The 12989-nt window shown below is 32.2% G+C and overlaps 3 protein-coding genes and 1 long non-coding RNA gene across 4 annotated transcripts; 1 reads left to right on the forward strand and 3 right to left on the reverse strand.

The window, feature by feature from the left end:
* Positions 1 to 199: 199 nt before the first annotated feature.
* LOC128894680 (60S ribosomal protein L9) lies at positions 200 to 1775 on the reverse strand. The gene is made up of 4 exons (XM_054156596.1): positions 1691 to 1775; positions 939 to 1077; positions 404 to 731; positions 200 to 322 (listed from the first exon to the last, which is right to left on the reverse strand). Exons 2-4 carry the CDS (start codon positions 1074 to 1076, stop codon positions 219 to 221), a joined length of 570 nt encoding a protein of 189 aa, XP_054012571.1. The 5' UTR covers position 1077; positions 1691 to 1775; the 3' UTR covers positions 200 to 218.
* Positions 1776 to 2048: 273 nt separating this feature from the next.
* LOC128894691 (uncharacterized) lies at positions 2049 to 4359 on the forward strand. The gene is made up of 2 exons (XR_008461612.1): positions 2049 to 2302; positions 2451 to 4359. It is a non-coding gene; the product is annotated as an uncharacterized LOC128894691 (long non-coding RNA).
* LOC128894638 (inner nuclear membrane protein Man1) lies at positions 3956 to 9436 on the reverse strand. The gene is made up of 11 exons (XM_054156500.1): positions 8930 to 9436; positions 7965 to 8647; positions 7776 to 7875; positions 7358 to 7563; positions 6404 to 6618; positions 6204 to 6332; positions 5973 to 6102; positions 5389 to 5662; positions 5073 to 5294; positions 4814 to 4998; positions 3956 to 4733 (listed from the first exon to the last, which is right to left on the reverse strand). Exons 1-11 carry the CDS (start codon positions 9094 to 9096, stop codon positions 4606 to 4608), a joined length of 2439 nt encoding a protein of 812 aa, XP_054012475.1. The 5' UTR covers positions 9097 to 9436; the 3' UTR covers positions 3956 to 4605.
* Positions 9437 to 10118: 682 nt separating this feature from the next.
* On the reverse strand, positions 10119 to 12958 carry LOC128894690 (mitochondrial-processing peptidase subunit beta-like). The gene is made up of 8 exons (XM_054156607.1): positions 12518 to 12958; positions 12282 to 12453; positions 12053 to 12209; positions 11760 to 11974; positions 11554 to 11697; positions 11335 to 11480; positions 11062 to 11265; positions 10119 to 10990 (listed from the first exon to the last, which is right to left on the reverse strand). Exons 1-8 carry the CDS (start codon positions 12701 to 12703, stop codon positions 10850 to 10852), a joined length of 1365 nt encoding a protein of 454 aa, XP_054012582.1. The 5' UTR covers positions 12704 to 12958; the 3' UTR covers positions 10119 to 10849.
* Positions 12959 to 12989: the final 31 nt, after the last annotated feature.

Genomic DNA, 12989 nt, shown 5'->3' on the forward strand with positions numbered 1-12989 from the left:
GATGCTCTTTGTTCATCGGTTTCGATTCGATAACGATAATCTACTGTGAACGCACGTGGGTTTACTGATTGTCATGAAATGCGCGATACAGCTCGATTGCGAGCAATTCCTCTCGGTACGTTTGAGAGAACTTGGAAAATTTTCTGCCAGCTACAGTTAATGATTATCGAGTAAGAAAGTACATAATTAATCAAAATCGTTCACATTTTTCATAAAATTTATTCTTCTTGTACAACTGTTGTTTTTTCAGATACGTAAAGACCATCTAAGAACTTCCTAATATCCTTGTTCTTTACAGTTGTTGATTGCTGTATAAGGGCAGCTGAAATAAAAATAGCGATAAATTATAACAACAATCTTTTCGGTTCTTCCATTGAAATTGTAATATAGACAATGTATTTACCAGAACGAGAGACGTCTTCCAAGGAGTTTCCTTCGATTATCAGTTCATCTTTTTGTTTGGCTGAATTTGTTACAGTCACGCCTGGTGCCATTTTAACGCGACGAATGTACTTCTCGCCCAAGAAATTACGAATTTCAATGACTGTGTTACTTTCTGTCGTGACACAATTAATAGGGAAATGAGCGTATACTGCTCGCATTTTGTACTGGTAACCTTTAGTTACACCTTTCAACATATTTTCAATATGAGAACAAACTGTGCGAACAGCTGCTAATTCTTTCTTTGTGCCAAACCATTTTTCAACTTTCAGTAACCTTGGACTTACCATCTAACAAAAAAATAATATACATATTTTAGTTTTACTTGTATATTTATATACCAAAGTATGTGTTGCCGAAGGGTTAATATTAGATTAATCAGAAATGGATTTATCATTTATGAGAAAATGAAGGGGAATCCACTATATCATCATATTGTGACGTAACTTTACATATTTCCATTGATTATAAGTGACTAAACAAGTATATATACTTACACGAATATCGAGTGCAAGGTGTTTGAAAGAACGTTTGAGAACACCCCTTGGTCCTTTCACGGTAACCAAACGGGACTTGACTGTAACAGTCAGTCCCTCAGGTATTTTCACAGTTTGATTTGTTACAATTTGCTTCATTCTAAAAACAATACGATTATAAAATACGAGTTGAAAGTACAAAATAGTTATATTCTGATAAGTAATCCTATTTGCATAGGCAAGTATTATTTTTGTACACAAATATTCAAAGTATGTACTACCATACGTTACTTTATCAAGTTAATTCGATAACAAAGTTTGTTTAAACAAGGAATACGAATACGAAAATTAGACGCGTTATTTTCATACTTATAACTCGTTTAATTATGTTTTCTAAAAACATAAAACAGTTTATAGGTTATGTACGATACATACATATATTTGTATTTTTTTAAAAAAGCATATAAATTTATAAAAAATACTACGAATTTGACGAATAATTCATGTTTACAACATTATCGTAAAATCTACATTAAACACAGAAGTAAAGAAGAGTTTCAAATTTTTATTCAACTGGAAATATTGACAGGAATGGAGTGAAAAGGTTATATTTCACTACAATCAAACGATCACTTTTTCCAAAAATAATACTTAGCCTCGGATAAACATAGCAAATAATGCGAAATAATATAAATAATATGTCACAACGATTATTGCGTTGCACGATTGCTTTGGATTTCATAAAATATCCCTTCTATGTATAAATTCTTTACCTCGCTCACGCTACGGGATAACCGGAAAAGACCGAGGCGGTGAAAAAGCATGTCTGCTCCCTTCTAAACTAACAAAACTTATAGATCAGAAAATCATGATCTTCTTTGACCAACTACCTCGATTCAACCTGCAGATGGCGCGATTTATTTTGCTCAACTAAAGGTCTTTTGAAACATATAATTCTCTCTTCAAATATCTGTACTACACAATTAAATGTCTTTTTCAACGTTTAAACCTTTAAACTTACGTAAACGATCGTTAATGCAAATTTTTTTACTGAAATTAAATACGTTATTATGAGATAACCATCTGCGATGTACTTTGTTCACGGCTAAAATTTGGAACCAAACCATGGACGAAAGGTATCAAAATGGCCGAACACGGTACTGAAATAGCTACTAGTCACCACCACTAGTGCTTTTGTGCATGGTTTTTTCGCGCTTTGTTTTAAAATATACGCAAGATATACAACACGGAAAATATCAGAATCGAGTCGGATATCGCTGAAAATTCACAATATTTTGGATAATGGAATGAAATACAACCGATTGGTTACTTTTCGTGCACAGAGAAATCCGAAGGTCGCAACGATTTTTTTAATACTTCTGCATGTAAGTTTCTTGTATCTAAAAATTACTTTATCTTATCTACTTAATTTCAAAGTATTGAAAGTAAAACTGTTCTAGATATTTAATATTACATGACACGTTTAGATTCGGTTAAGAACATCCGTACTATTTTTCGTCATCTGTTGGGTAGATTCGAGGACTTGAATCAATTGACGAAAGGAACTTTTGCTCGCAAGAATTCACTCATTCAAAGGAATGAAACAAAGGACATCGGAAAACACACAAATCTGCTCACACATCGTTAAAGTAACGTACCAATAGCCTTAAATCGAAAATCTTTATATAAAGTACGTTCTCCCTGAATTAAATCTTTCATCATAAAGATTGTACAAAAATTATTCTGATTTCAAGGTTACGAAAATCTTTATCTTTATCAGTATATTTATTATCGATATTTAAATTTATTAGTTAGTTTTCTTTCATAGAAAAAGTTTAAATTCTTTTAATTTGTATAAATATTTGAACGTAAAATATGGATGACAAAAATCAAGAAACTCTAAGTGAAAATATATGCATAAGTACGATGCAGCCTGATATCAAACAAAAATCGTCGAATGCAATTTCTAAGAGAAATGAAAAAATCCCCACGAATGAAATATTCGATGAAAAAGATTTGTTAATAGCACAGTTACAAAAGCAAGTTGATAAACAAAAAGAATGTATAATGTATTATGAAAGTATCGTACAACTTATGAATTACAGGCTTATGAAATTGAAAAAGGTTCTTAAAACTCATCAGTTATTGGAAGAACTTAATTAATGATCATGATTAAAGAAAATGTTTACAATGGTTTCTTCTTAAAATTTAAATATAATCGAACAAATTTTGCATTAAAAACATGTGTACCTTTTATATTTCTGTTACTAAAAAAAAGTGTTTAGATGTATTTTCATACATCTTTCTAATACAAATATTAATTTCTTCTGTAGCAAATATTATAATGTTTTTGAACAAGATGTAAATATATATATGCAAAGACTGATGTACATATTTTATAGAATGTGTTTATTAAAATTTTTTAACCTCCTTTTAACATATAAAAAGTTGAAGCAAACTGAAATTTGCAAAATCTATGTACACTATAAAATGTTAAACAATTATACTTACTTATATACTGAACATGGTTAAATGAAAAGTATCGGAATATAATGAATGAATAATTTTAAAAAAGAACTACAAAGATCTTTTTTTTAAATGTTGAATAATATACTAGTTTCTATTGAGTTTGATTTGCATAATTTGATCATATGAAAATAAATATTTTCAAGAATACGTTTTAAGTGTGTTGCCACAATGTTATAATGTGTTTGGATATCAAAAATTATTGAGGTAGACAAAATACAAAAATTTATTTTATTCATTATTTAAGTAGCAATATACGCCGTTATCGGTGTGCGTAAAAGAAAGTACTAAACACTGATACTACAAAATATAAAATGAAGTGTATATTACAATACTTGTGTACTGAAATAAAATAAATAACATCATTAATTTATTACCTAATTATTAACTATAGTTATTAAAGTCAAATACGAACTATGTCTTAGATAATAATAACACGCCTGCATAACATACTCAAATTTGTCAGTATTTTTGTTACACTTTACACTTGAATTATTTTAAGACATTTTATAAAAACCCCTTTGATCAAAACGGCAATTGTCACATGAAGAAAAAAAAAAAGAAAAATATTTCCATTTGTTCAGTATTAATAAAGCAAAAGAGACCGTTAAAAATTTGTAACGGATCTCCTATTACGTAGCATCGAAGTAAGTATTAGATGACGAATCAAACACTTCTCTTTGACGCACAAAAAGAATATATTACAATATAGAAATTTGGATATGCATATTCTTGACTTGTATATTGCTACTTGGAAACTTCATAAAATGCAGCATTGAAACAATGTCTTTACACTTACTTTACAGTAGTTTCATAAATAATGTAATTGTTGAGTCTTTGCGATATTTCCTTTTTTCTCTTAAAAACGACGATAGAACATAATAATAATATACACATTACAAAATCGAAATGAAAATGCTTATAAAAAGTCTCTGCCTCTTCAATCCTTAGAATGTTATCACACAACTACAAGTCCTTCGGATTTTATATTTATGCGCGATAGTACGAAGTTCTCCTCTCTTTCAGAGCAAAAAATAGAAGTATTTCGCGAATTCTGGTCCGCGAAAAATTATTTAGCGGCAAAAATTCAAATTCTGCTTGTTAGTCGTACATATACAAGCAAAGAGGTATTTTATCAGTTTACATCCCAAAATGGCATCCTTTAATAGTCCGCCTGCATAGATAATCGTTGATTATTACTTGGTTTCAAAGGTATCGTACAGCGTCGGGCATCTGGAAATCTCTCGTGATATCTTTCCAATCTCAGGTACTTTACAGTTACTAAGTGACCTAAAAGAATCTCATGTAAAATCTGCATGTGTTAAATTAGGGATTTTCGTCTCGTAGTTTTAGGATTAACGAACATTTACCATCGAACCAATATCCATGCAAAGCTCTGTAAGCTTCTCCCGCGTCCTCTTGCGACATGCATTTCATGTAAACGCAACCTTCTCGGCTACCGCGATCTACACGAATGTGAAGTATTTTCACACCTTCTCCGCACTTCTCTAGAATAGCATCCTGAACTTTCGTTTCCCAATCATCTTCGAATTCTCTAATCGAACATAAATAATATATAAGCAAGAATGATAAAGTAAGTAAATGGAAAAACATAACTGAAATACTTACACGTCAACGTCGAACATATGCCTTATTTTTAAGCATGGTGTGGGTGAACAAGTCAAACTGTTTACCGAACCTTCCATTGTCTCGAATGCTTGGCCTTGCCATACTTTAGACTTTTTGTTGAGAACAAAATTTTGCGTATTCGACTTATTCAGACTATTATTAGGCAACCAGCGCCATACATGAAATTCTTCGCCAGCAACCTGTTGTACTTCCCTTCGAATTCTGAAAATTGAAATATATTGTTTTTTCGTTCGAAGTCCATACATAGAAATAGAAAACTTTCACCAATGGAGACATAGTTTATCCATCTCGTCACCTGGATTCGTTTTCATCCAAAAATTTCACTGCCTTTTCCCAAAGTCCAGCCATCTTTTTACGATCTCTCGGAAGTATCAAATTATCGCGTACATGATTTATAGCAAGAAAGCTCTCTTGCGTACCACCAGGCGTTGCCACACCGGCATTTTGATGATGCATTTCGACCATGTTAATAATTTCACTAACAAGTTTAAACACTTCTCCCTCGGTACTTTTCTTGTGCTTTATGTACCAAACGAACAATTTCTGGATCCCTATAGCTGCTAGCAGGCCTGAGAATATATTGCAATATTATTTATATACGATACTCACTCTGCGTTACACAATATATTCTCAGTCTAACATTATCACGCAACATGCACGTTAAAACTGTTCAGTGACGATACATGCATAAGAAAATCGCATAACAGACACTATCGTAGCGATAAAGAAATAATTTACTAATGCGACACAGTTACACTGTAAAAGTATAAAAATTTATAACAAAAACGCAATGCTTTAATATAAGAACATTATTGCGTTGTAAAACCTTGTTATACTTTCAACAAATTTCTTCCCATAATAAGTCGGTCAAAAATTTACCAAGTGACACAATTAGAAGGGAGGAGAATATGGTGAAAAGCTTGTTTTTAATAAGACATTGCATTGGCAATTCCGGATCCACGATCACCATTCCAACTTTTCCATTTAGACGGGTGGAAAATAATTTGTCCTGCAAGAAAAGGATATCTTTTCCTTTAATTTGTTCACACACATATATAAAAATCAACTGAATCGAGATAATAAAAAACGATAAACTTTTTTTTATAATACCAAGGAGTCCAAAACTTCGCCAGGTGCTCCGTTATCGTCGCTTATATCTACGAGTGAAATACCCCACTTGGGATTCTTTATGACGAGTAATTGTGCGTTTTGCAAATCCTCTTTCACTTCCAAGCTTGTCTGTAAAACGATGGAACAAGATGCATAGTACCGTAAATATAATTTTAAATTCCAATTGTAATTGAACGTACCGCTTTATTATTCGTGAACATTTGCATGATTTCAGAATCAGTCAGGTAAGGAGTTTCGCTGGAATTGTCGCATATCATAGACACCGCCTTTTTCGTTAAAATCTGTTGAAGCCGCTTTAACAGTTGTAGTACTGAATCTACGTTTTCTTTCAATACACAATTAACTCCAGGCGCTTCAAGGTCGGCTCCGAGAAAGCATAATGGTATGTTGCTATCTATAAATTGAAACGTAAGACTAGTATTGATTATAAAAATTCACATTAATGTGTAATCCAATTTGTTTGAACTTTTTTTTTTAAAAAGATAACCGTACTATATATTTTTTAACTTGTATGTATGATTGAACATGGAAGACCAAACTATTTAACCAATTCAATTGAACGATAAAAAGCAGGATGAAATCATAATAACGGGAAAGGAAATAAAATATCAAAATTAATACATCATTAATGCTTATTGTTTTATTATACACGTTAAAAAAAACAATACATATTTTAAATAGAATCTTACGAAATTCGTTACACGTCTCAATTTTAAAAAGTATCGAAGTTTATATAAGCGATTAATTAGTGATATATTATCAAAGTTCATCTACAGTTCTAATCGTTTTAATACAATATATCATGCAATGTGTTGAACATATTTCATGCAGTAAAACAATGAAACAGAATACAAAATTTATTATCCTAATTAGATTAAATCGATAAGCTCTGTGTTTAGAAGATTTAATTATTATAATGTATACGACTTCCTATACGTTAATAACCATTTTATTATGGTATATATGTATATAAGACATATTGCAATATACTTAGCATTAATATTAATAAAGTTATTTAAAAAGCTTTCCAACAAACTTTTTATTAAAATATATCATTTTTATTGTACTTCTTTAAATCTCTCTTTCTATATGTATATTTTTACTTAAACAATATTACAATTCTGAATACCTACCCATTGAAAGCGATGGAAAAGTTTCCGATTTTCCACCGAGTCCCATGTATATAACGGCGATAATCCCAAAAAATAAGGCAAGTACCACTACCAAAATAACGGACACCATATTCTGATTGTTTCGCATATCTTCTCTGCTCGTAGTCGACAACTTAAACGTTCTACTCATCGTCTCTCGAGGTCTATCAATGGATGATGTTAGATGCCTTGAATCAAAAAATGTTCACTTATATTCTACAAACGTATATACCGTAGATGCGAAGAAAGAATGTTTGTAAAAGAGTAAGAGTCTTAGAGAAGTCCACGTCGAAACGTATCTGTCATATTTTTGTTCGTCTTTGTTTGTCATAATTCGTTTTATCATTAAATGCACCTCTTCGTCTAAACTTTATCTATCTTGAATAATTTTTATACATACCTCGGACTCGACGAATACAGCGATCTTAAAGACGAAAAATGGCCATTCGAATCTTTCTCTTTTAATTCTGGTACATTCGAGGTATGACGCGAAGACGAACCTGAAGAGTAACACGCAGGTAACAAATTATCGATATATTAATATATATTATGGTAATAATACTTCTTATTTAAACATATTAAAACTTACCTTTTAAATTAGACAAGGAGGTGGATGGTAAATTTATAGATGCCCGGGAACTAAGTCTCCTGGTAAATTCTGATAAAAATGGAGTTTCGTAATTTGCCAAAATATCTTTTTGAGTCGAATTATCTTTTATACAGATATCTTCTTTTGTGGACTGTACCGGCGAAATATTTAAATCGAAAAGAGAATTGCCATACTTATTGTCTTTTATCGTATGAATAGATCTCGACTTTGGATCATATGGTTTTGGAGTTTGTTCTTGATCAGATATATCGTGTTCGTATGATCTAGAATCGTGAGATTTCCCAATGCTAGACAAATATTTAGATGGAGAATAACTTCTGTTTGTTTCTTCAACAACGTCCGAATCCGAACCAGTTTCCAAACCATCAGTTATACTCGAAGCCTTATGAATCTTAACATATTTTTTCTGGATATTTTTTATCGAAGTACGATTCACAAAGGAGGAGGGACCATCGTAATCTGGTGCTATAGGATCCTTAAATTCCGAATGCGTAATCTTCTCTTTAACTGGGTTTTTCGATATGCTTGTAACTGATGAAGTTAAAACAGTCGATGGTGGTGGCATTGGATTCGCTAAAGTTTGTCGTCTGGTATTCGTGCTCGCTTTTTTCTTTTTAATAGTTGTTGTGCTTGTATCATCATCTGTGTCCTCGCTACTGTATCTGATACACAAAACATTTAATGAAATAAAATTTCGCTCTACAGATTTGCAATATTATATAAGAGCAACATATAATATAATATAATACAGATAATAAATAATTTATAAGTTGCTTTTGCGCAACGAGAAATCAACAAATCGAGGTAAACAAAAGCAGTGGTGGCAAAGCTGACAATCTCTCGTCATAAGAATAGTTTACATCTGATACCATGAGAAATTTGATAAAAATTCGTGTTTATAAGAAATGTTTAAAAATCGAAAGGTTAGAAAGAATATGAAATACCTTGCAGCCAACGAATGTCGTGACCCTGTACCACCTCGAGCTTCCATAAGATTTTTCAACTTTTTTACCAGAATTTTTCTGGTGGTTTGTGTTACCGGACCCACTGGATATCCATATTCCATCAATTTACTACGTAATTCCGAATCACTCAGAGTGTCCACCGACATTTTGTTTACAGACAAAAATGCACTCTTTCTTAAAAAGAAACCCGGTAAAAAGAGTTCCCTCGTGCACTAAACTCCCGCTAGGCACACCTACAAAGCGTAATTAAAATTTCGTTCGGCGTCGATCACTTTGTTGGATATTCACACTACCATCAGTTTTTACATGTGCCACCGGTCACGATGTCATAAACCCTTGGCGTAACACTTCACAACTCGGAAAATAATCTTGGTTAGAACTAAAAAATGGCGCAATTTTCTAACGGTCGTGATCGCGCGCATACTCGTCCACACCACTTTACGCCATTCTCAACCCTGTCATCCATAGTCATGGAATAGGGTTAATCGAGATAATCTGACTCAGTGATGGACATCCGTGGGATTTTTCCCTCGAGGAATTCCTTTCTGCGCATGCGTAAGTTGACGTCACAGCTACATGTCGTCTGCTACCATACACGTATCTATGAACCGCTAGAGGAGGTGCGTTTAAGAGGCCTTTGCAATTTTCCCGCGGACAAATGCTTGCATATTCTCCTGTGAACGAACTACTGTGATTTAGTTTTATTTAAATGTATTCAGTTAATATTGGTAAGGTATATACTTCCAATATATGATTGTATATGTATATTTCATGTATTTGTGTCTTATGTTCATTTTTATGTGCAATATTTTTGTTCGAATACTGGTAAGGTTTTCTCCAGTCTCCTTACTCTTAGCAATAAATGTTGGTATTCGTGTAATAAATCGGCTGCAGACGTATAAACTAAATAAATAATGAATTGTTTTCCACTTTTTATTCTACGTCTATGCTATTTTCCTTCATAAAAACTTTTCTCTGTCCCTATAACTTCCTTACATTTTGTTCCTTACTGAGATCCAATGGTACCCTAAATTCTAAATAAGTGTATACAGCAGTGAGGACTGCAAAGCTCGTTTCAGTGCGCATGATCAAGAAAATCCCACGCATGTCCATCACTAATCCAACTGGTTCATGGAATACAGACCACAGGAACGAATCTGCTACGAACCAAATAGAGACCTCCCCAAAACTTTCTTATTTCTGTATTTTTCATTAGAAATATGGGAGAAGCGTTTTATTTGTTCGTGAAAAATTACATGACTCGTATAAATAATCCTATAATACTTTCTATTATTATCTCAAACTTAACTTATATCTATTCTTATGCATATTCAGTCGAAATTTTTTTATTTCTAACATATTTCCCTCTCTTCTTCTAGGTAACTGGCTTATACAACATTTTTTAGTAGTCTACGGTCGACATAAAACAATATAAGAATAAATATATTCATTTGGTTTACGTAAAACATTTTAAAAACAATAAAAGCGTCTTAAAGTAATTAAAGCTTCAGGCTCTGGTGAGTCTAGATTCACCCCTGGACTACCAACCTATTATTACCTTTTCCATTCGACTTTTCGTTCAAAAAGAAGTGGTTGAGGATCTATGAGAAGATGAAGTTTGAGAAACACTGTGCTTGAGCAATGTCAATGCTCATATGCTAATTATAGAACGCACATGCAATCGTATTACGCGAGCTTTTATTCTTGAGAAGAGAAGAAATAATGTCTATAAATAAAAGTAACTATTGTAAAATTCAAATATGCTGCAAATAAATTTAAATGTATTTTATTTCACAATTAAGAACTACAGGAAACTATTTTTATTTTTATCGTTATCTTTCCCTTCCTCGCTGTTGTATCACGTGGAGCTTATATTATTAAATATCTTAATATTGAATTTCAGTAGCGTAACAAATACATCCCGTTTCTTATGCTACAATATTCTGGTAAATTTTCAATACGATCGAGAGCTACGACTGCTGGACTTTGATCGTAAATATACCTGCCAGAAACTTCTCTTATTTTATCCGCTGTTATTTTCTGTAATGTTTGTAAAAGTTATGTATTCTTTATCTAATATGAAAAAATTGATTATTAGATCGCATGCTTGCCTCGTATTCTACGAGTCTCTGTTGAATGGGTACATAATATCCATATCTAAAAATATTCTCAACGATATAAAAAAAACGATTTTCCGGATCATTCATTAACACTAATTCTTTCGTTTTGCATTGATTTATAGCACGCGATACTTCTTTTTTAGTTACCGTTGTACACAATCTCATCCATTCCTGTTGTAATACACGTAACATATCCTATGTAAATGATGATACAAATTATTATTAAAAATGAAACAGCGAGATTTGCTAATGATTAAAGTATACCTCGAGCCTTAATTTATCGCAAACAAAATAACATCCCCAAATACTAGTAGACTGTGTCCATTTATGAAAAAACGATTTATACATACGGCATAAATCTGTATTGAATGCACGGTGAGCGATGTATGGTGCATTATGATTTGCTCCACCTACGAATAAATGTACGAGTATTAAATAACATTTGCTAAATTGGTATCGTTAAATAGCGATATATTCACTTACTACTCTTCATATTCCAAGAACCTATAATCTCTTTAGCTACTGTAAGCGCAAAATATGCTTCGATGTCATTGTGACTTGGTCCTTCGACTCCGATCGCGACGTATCCTAATTCACTGTCATCGTCTCTTAATCGTAATTCTGCGCCTATAATATTTTACTCGTAGTACTTAATAATAAAGAGAATTCTATCTCTTAACTTTCTTCACCTGAGAATCTATACTCGAGAGGTTCTACGTAAGATTGGATTTCGTTAGAATGTTCCGATAATTGATTATTACAATCTCCTGTTTCGCGAGTAAAATTCTTGTTAACGATATCTTCTAATTTTTGTAGAGAAATGGGTCCAGTACAAACCAATGTCATAAAAGGTGGTTTAAATAAACGTTTTCGAAATTCAATCAAATTTTCTGTACAAAATTGACTAAGAATTTGATAATATAATTAACAGACGAACATATAAGTGTATATTTGTAACAATATTCTAACTCTCGATATTCACTTTATTACATCAGTTTCGGGATATATACTGTTTGCAAGCATGGTATCTTGATATGCAATACTTGGCAGATAATCCATTACAACTTGTTCTTTATTCAACTCCATTTTAGAAAGCTCATGTAAAATTATACATTTTTCTCTTTCAACATCTTGATTACCTGAAATATTAAAATAATATATGTTAAGTAGAAGTATCGTCAAATTTACAAGATACTCTTTATTCTACCTACATATGGTACCATTCAAGATAACATCTGCAAAATATTGAATGAGCTTATTTACTTCACGCGAAGGTACTGTTCCATAAAAGAGAAACATATGTCTCATAGCAATAGCACTAACTTTTCCACCAAGCTCTTCCAACGTTTTTTCCAATTGTTCTTGATTTGCATGTCTTGTTCTCTGTTAATTTTACATCTTTATGTTTATAAACGCATTTTTTTCATTGCATTTGTCTTCGCCTTACCTTAAAAAGTAAATGTTGCAAGAACAGTGCACTGCCACGTTCTTCGGGCATTTCATGCATCGCACCCGCTGGAATAAAGCATCCCAAGGTAGCGGTGTAAGTGTTTTTGTATTCGCACACAAGACGCATACCGTTACTTAGATTCGAAGTTTCTATTGAATTTTCTGTAGCTAAGCTTGTAACCATGTTTCTTAGAATATTTTCACAATCTTGAAATGTTTTACGATGACTATTTAAGATAGAAGTATATCCCTTAAAAACGAAGCAAATGTAACATTTTCAAAAATCGATGTGCTTGTAATCGCGTAGTAATTAATATAGTACATACTTTTTTAAAGTGAAACACAATGGTGGGTTGTACACGGCACAAATATTTTAAGACCATTACCATTTTTATAGTAAACAGTTTAGTTTAGGTTACTCATACTGGACATATGTAAAAACAGTATACTTTTACATACGTAACAATTGA

The sequence above is a fragment of the Hylaeus anthracinus genome, unplaced genomic scaffold, assembly GCF_026225885.1.
Source record: "Hylaeus anthracinus isolate JK02 unplaced genomic scaffold, UHH_iyHylAnth1.0_haploid 4, whole genome shotgun sequence".
Classification (NCBI taxonomy): Eukaryota; Metazoa; Arthropoda; class Insecta; order Hymenoptera; family Colletidae; genus Hylaeus; species Hylaeus anthracinus.

Excerpts from the sequence above, each read along its gene's own strand:
- LOC128894680 (XM_054156596.1), bottom strand. The coding sequence starts at position 1,076 with ATGAAGCAAATTGTAACAAATCAAACTGTGAAAATACCTGAGGGACTG. Across the intron at positions 732-938 it reads ACCTTGCACTCGATATTCGT|ATGGTAAGTCCAAGGTTACT; the intron begins GTAAGTATATAT and ends TTTTTTTGTTAG. Across the intron at positions 323-403 it reads GGAAGACGTCTCTCGTTCTG|CTGCCCTTATACAGCAATCA; the intron begins GTAAATACATTG and ends TTTTTATTTCAG.
- LOC128894638 (XM_054156500.1), bottom strand. The coding sequence starts at position 9,096 with ATGTCGGTGGACACTCTGAGTGATTCGGAATTACGTAGTAAATTGATG. Across the intron at positions 6,619-7,357 it reads TTTTCCATCGCTTTCAATGG|ATAGCAACATACCATTATGC; the intron begins GTAGGTATTCAG and ends TTCAATTTATAG. Across the intron at positions 6,103-6,203 it reads GCGAAGTTTTGGACTCCTTG|GACAAATTATTTTCCACCCG; the intron begins GTATTATAAAAA and ends CTTTTCTTGCAG.
- LOC128894690 (XM_054156607.1), bottom strand. The coding sequence starts at position 12,703 with ATGGTTACAAGCTTAGCTACAGAAAATTCAATAGAAACTTCGAATCTA. Across the intron at positions 11,698-11,759 it reads TCTCGAGTATAGATTCTCAG|GCGCAGAATTACGATTAAGA; the intron begins GTGAAGAAAGTT and ends AAAATATTATAG. Across the intron at positions 11,266-11,334 it reads GCGATAAATTAAGGCTCGAG|GATATGTTACGTGTATTACA; the intron begins GTATACTTTAAT and ends TCATTTACATAG.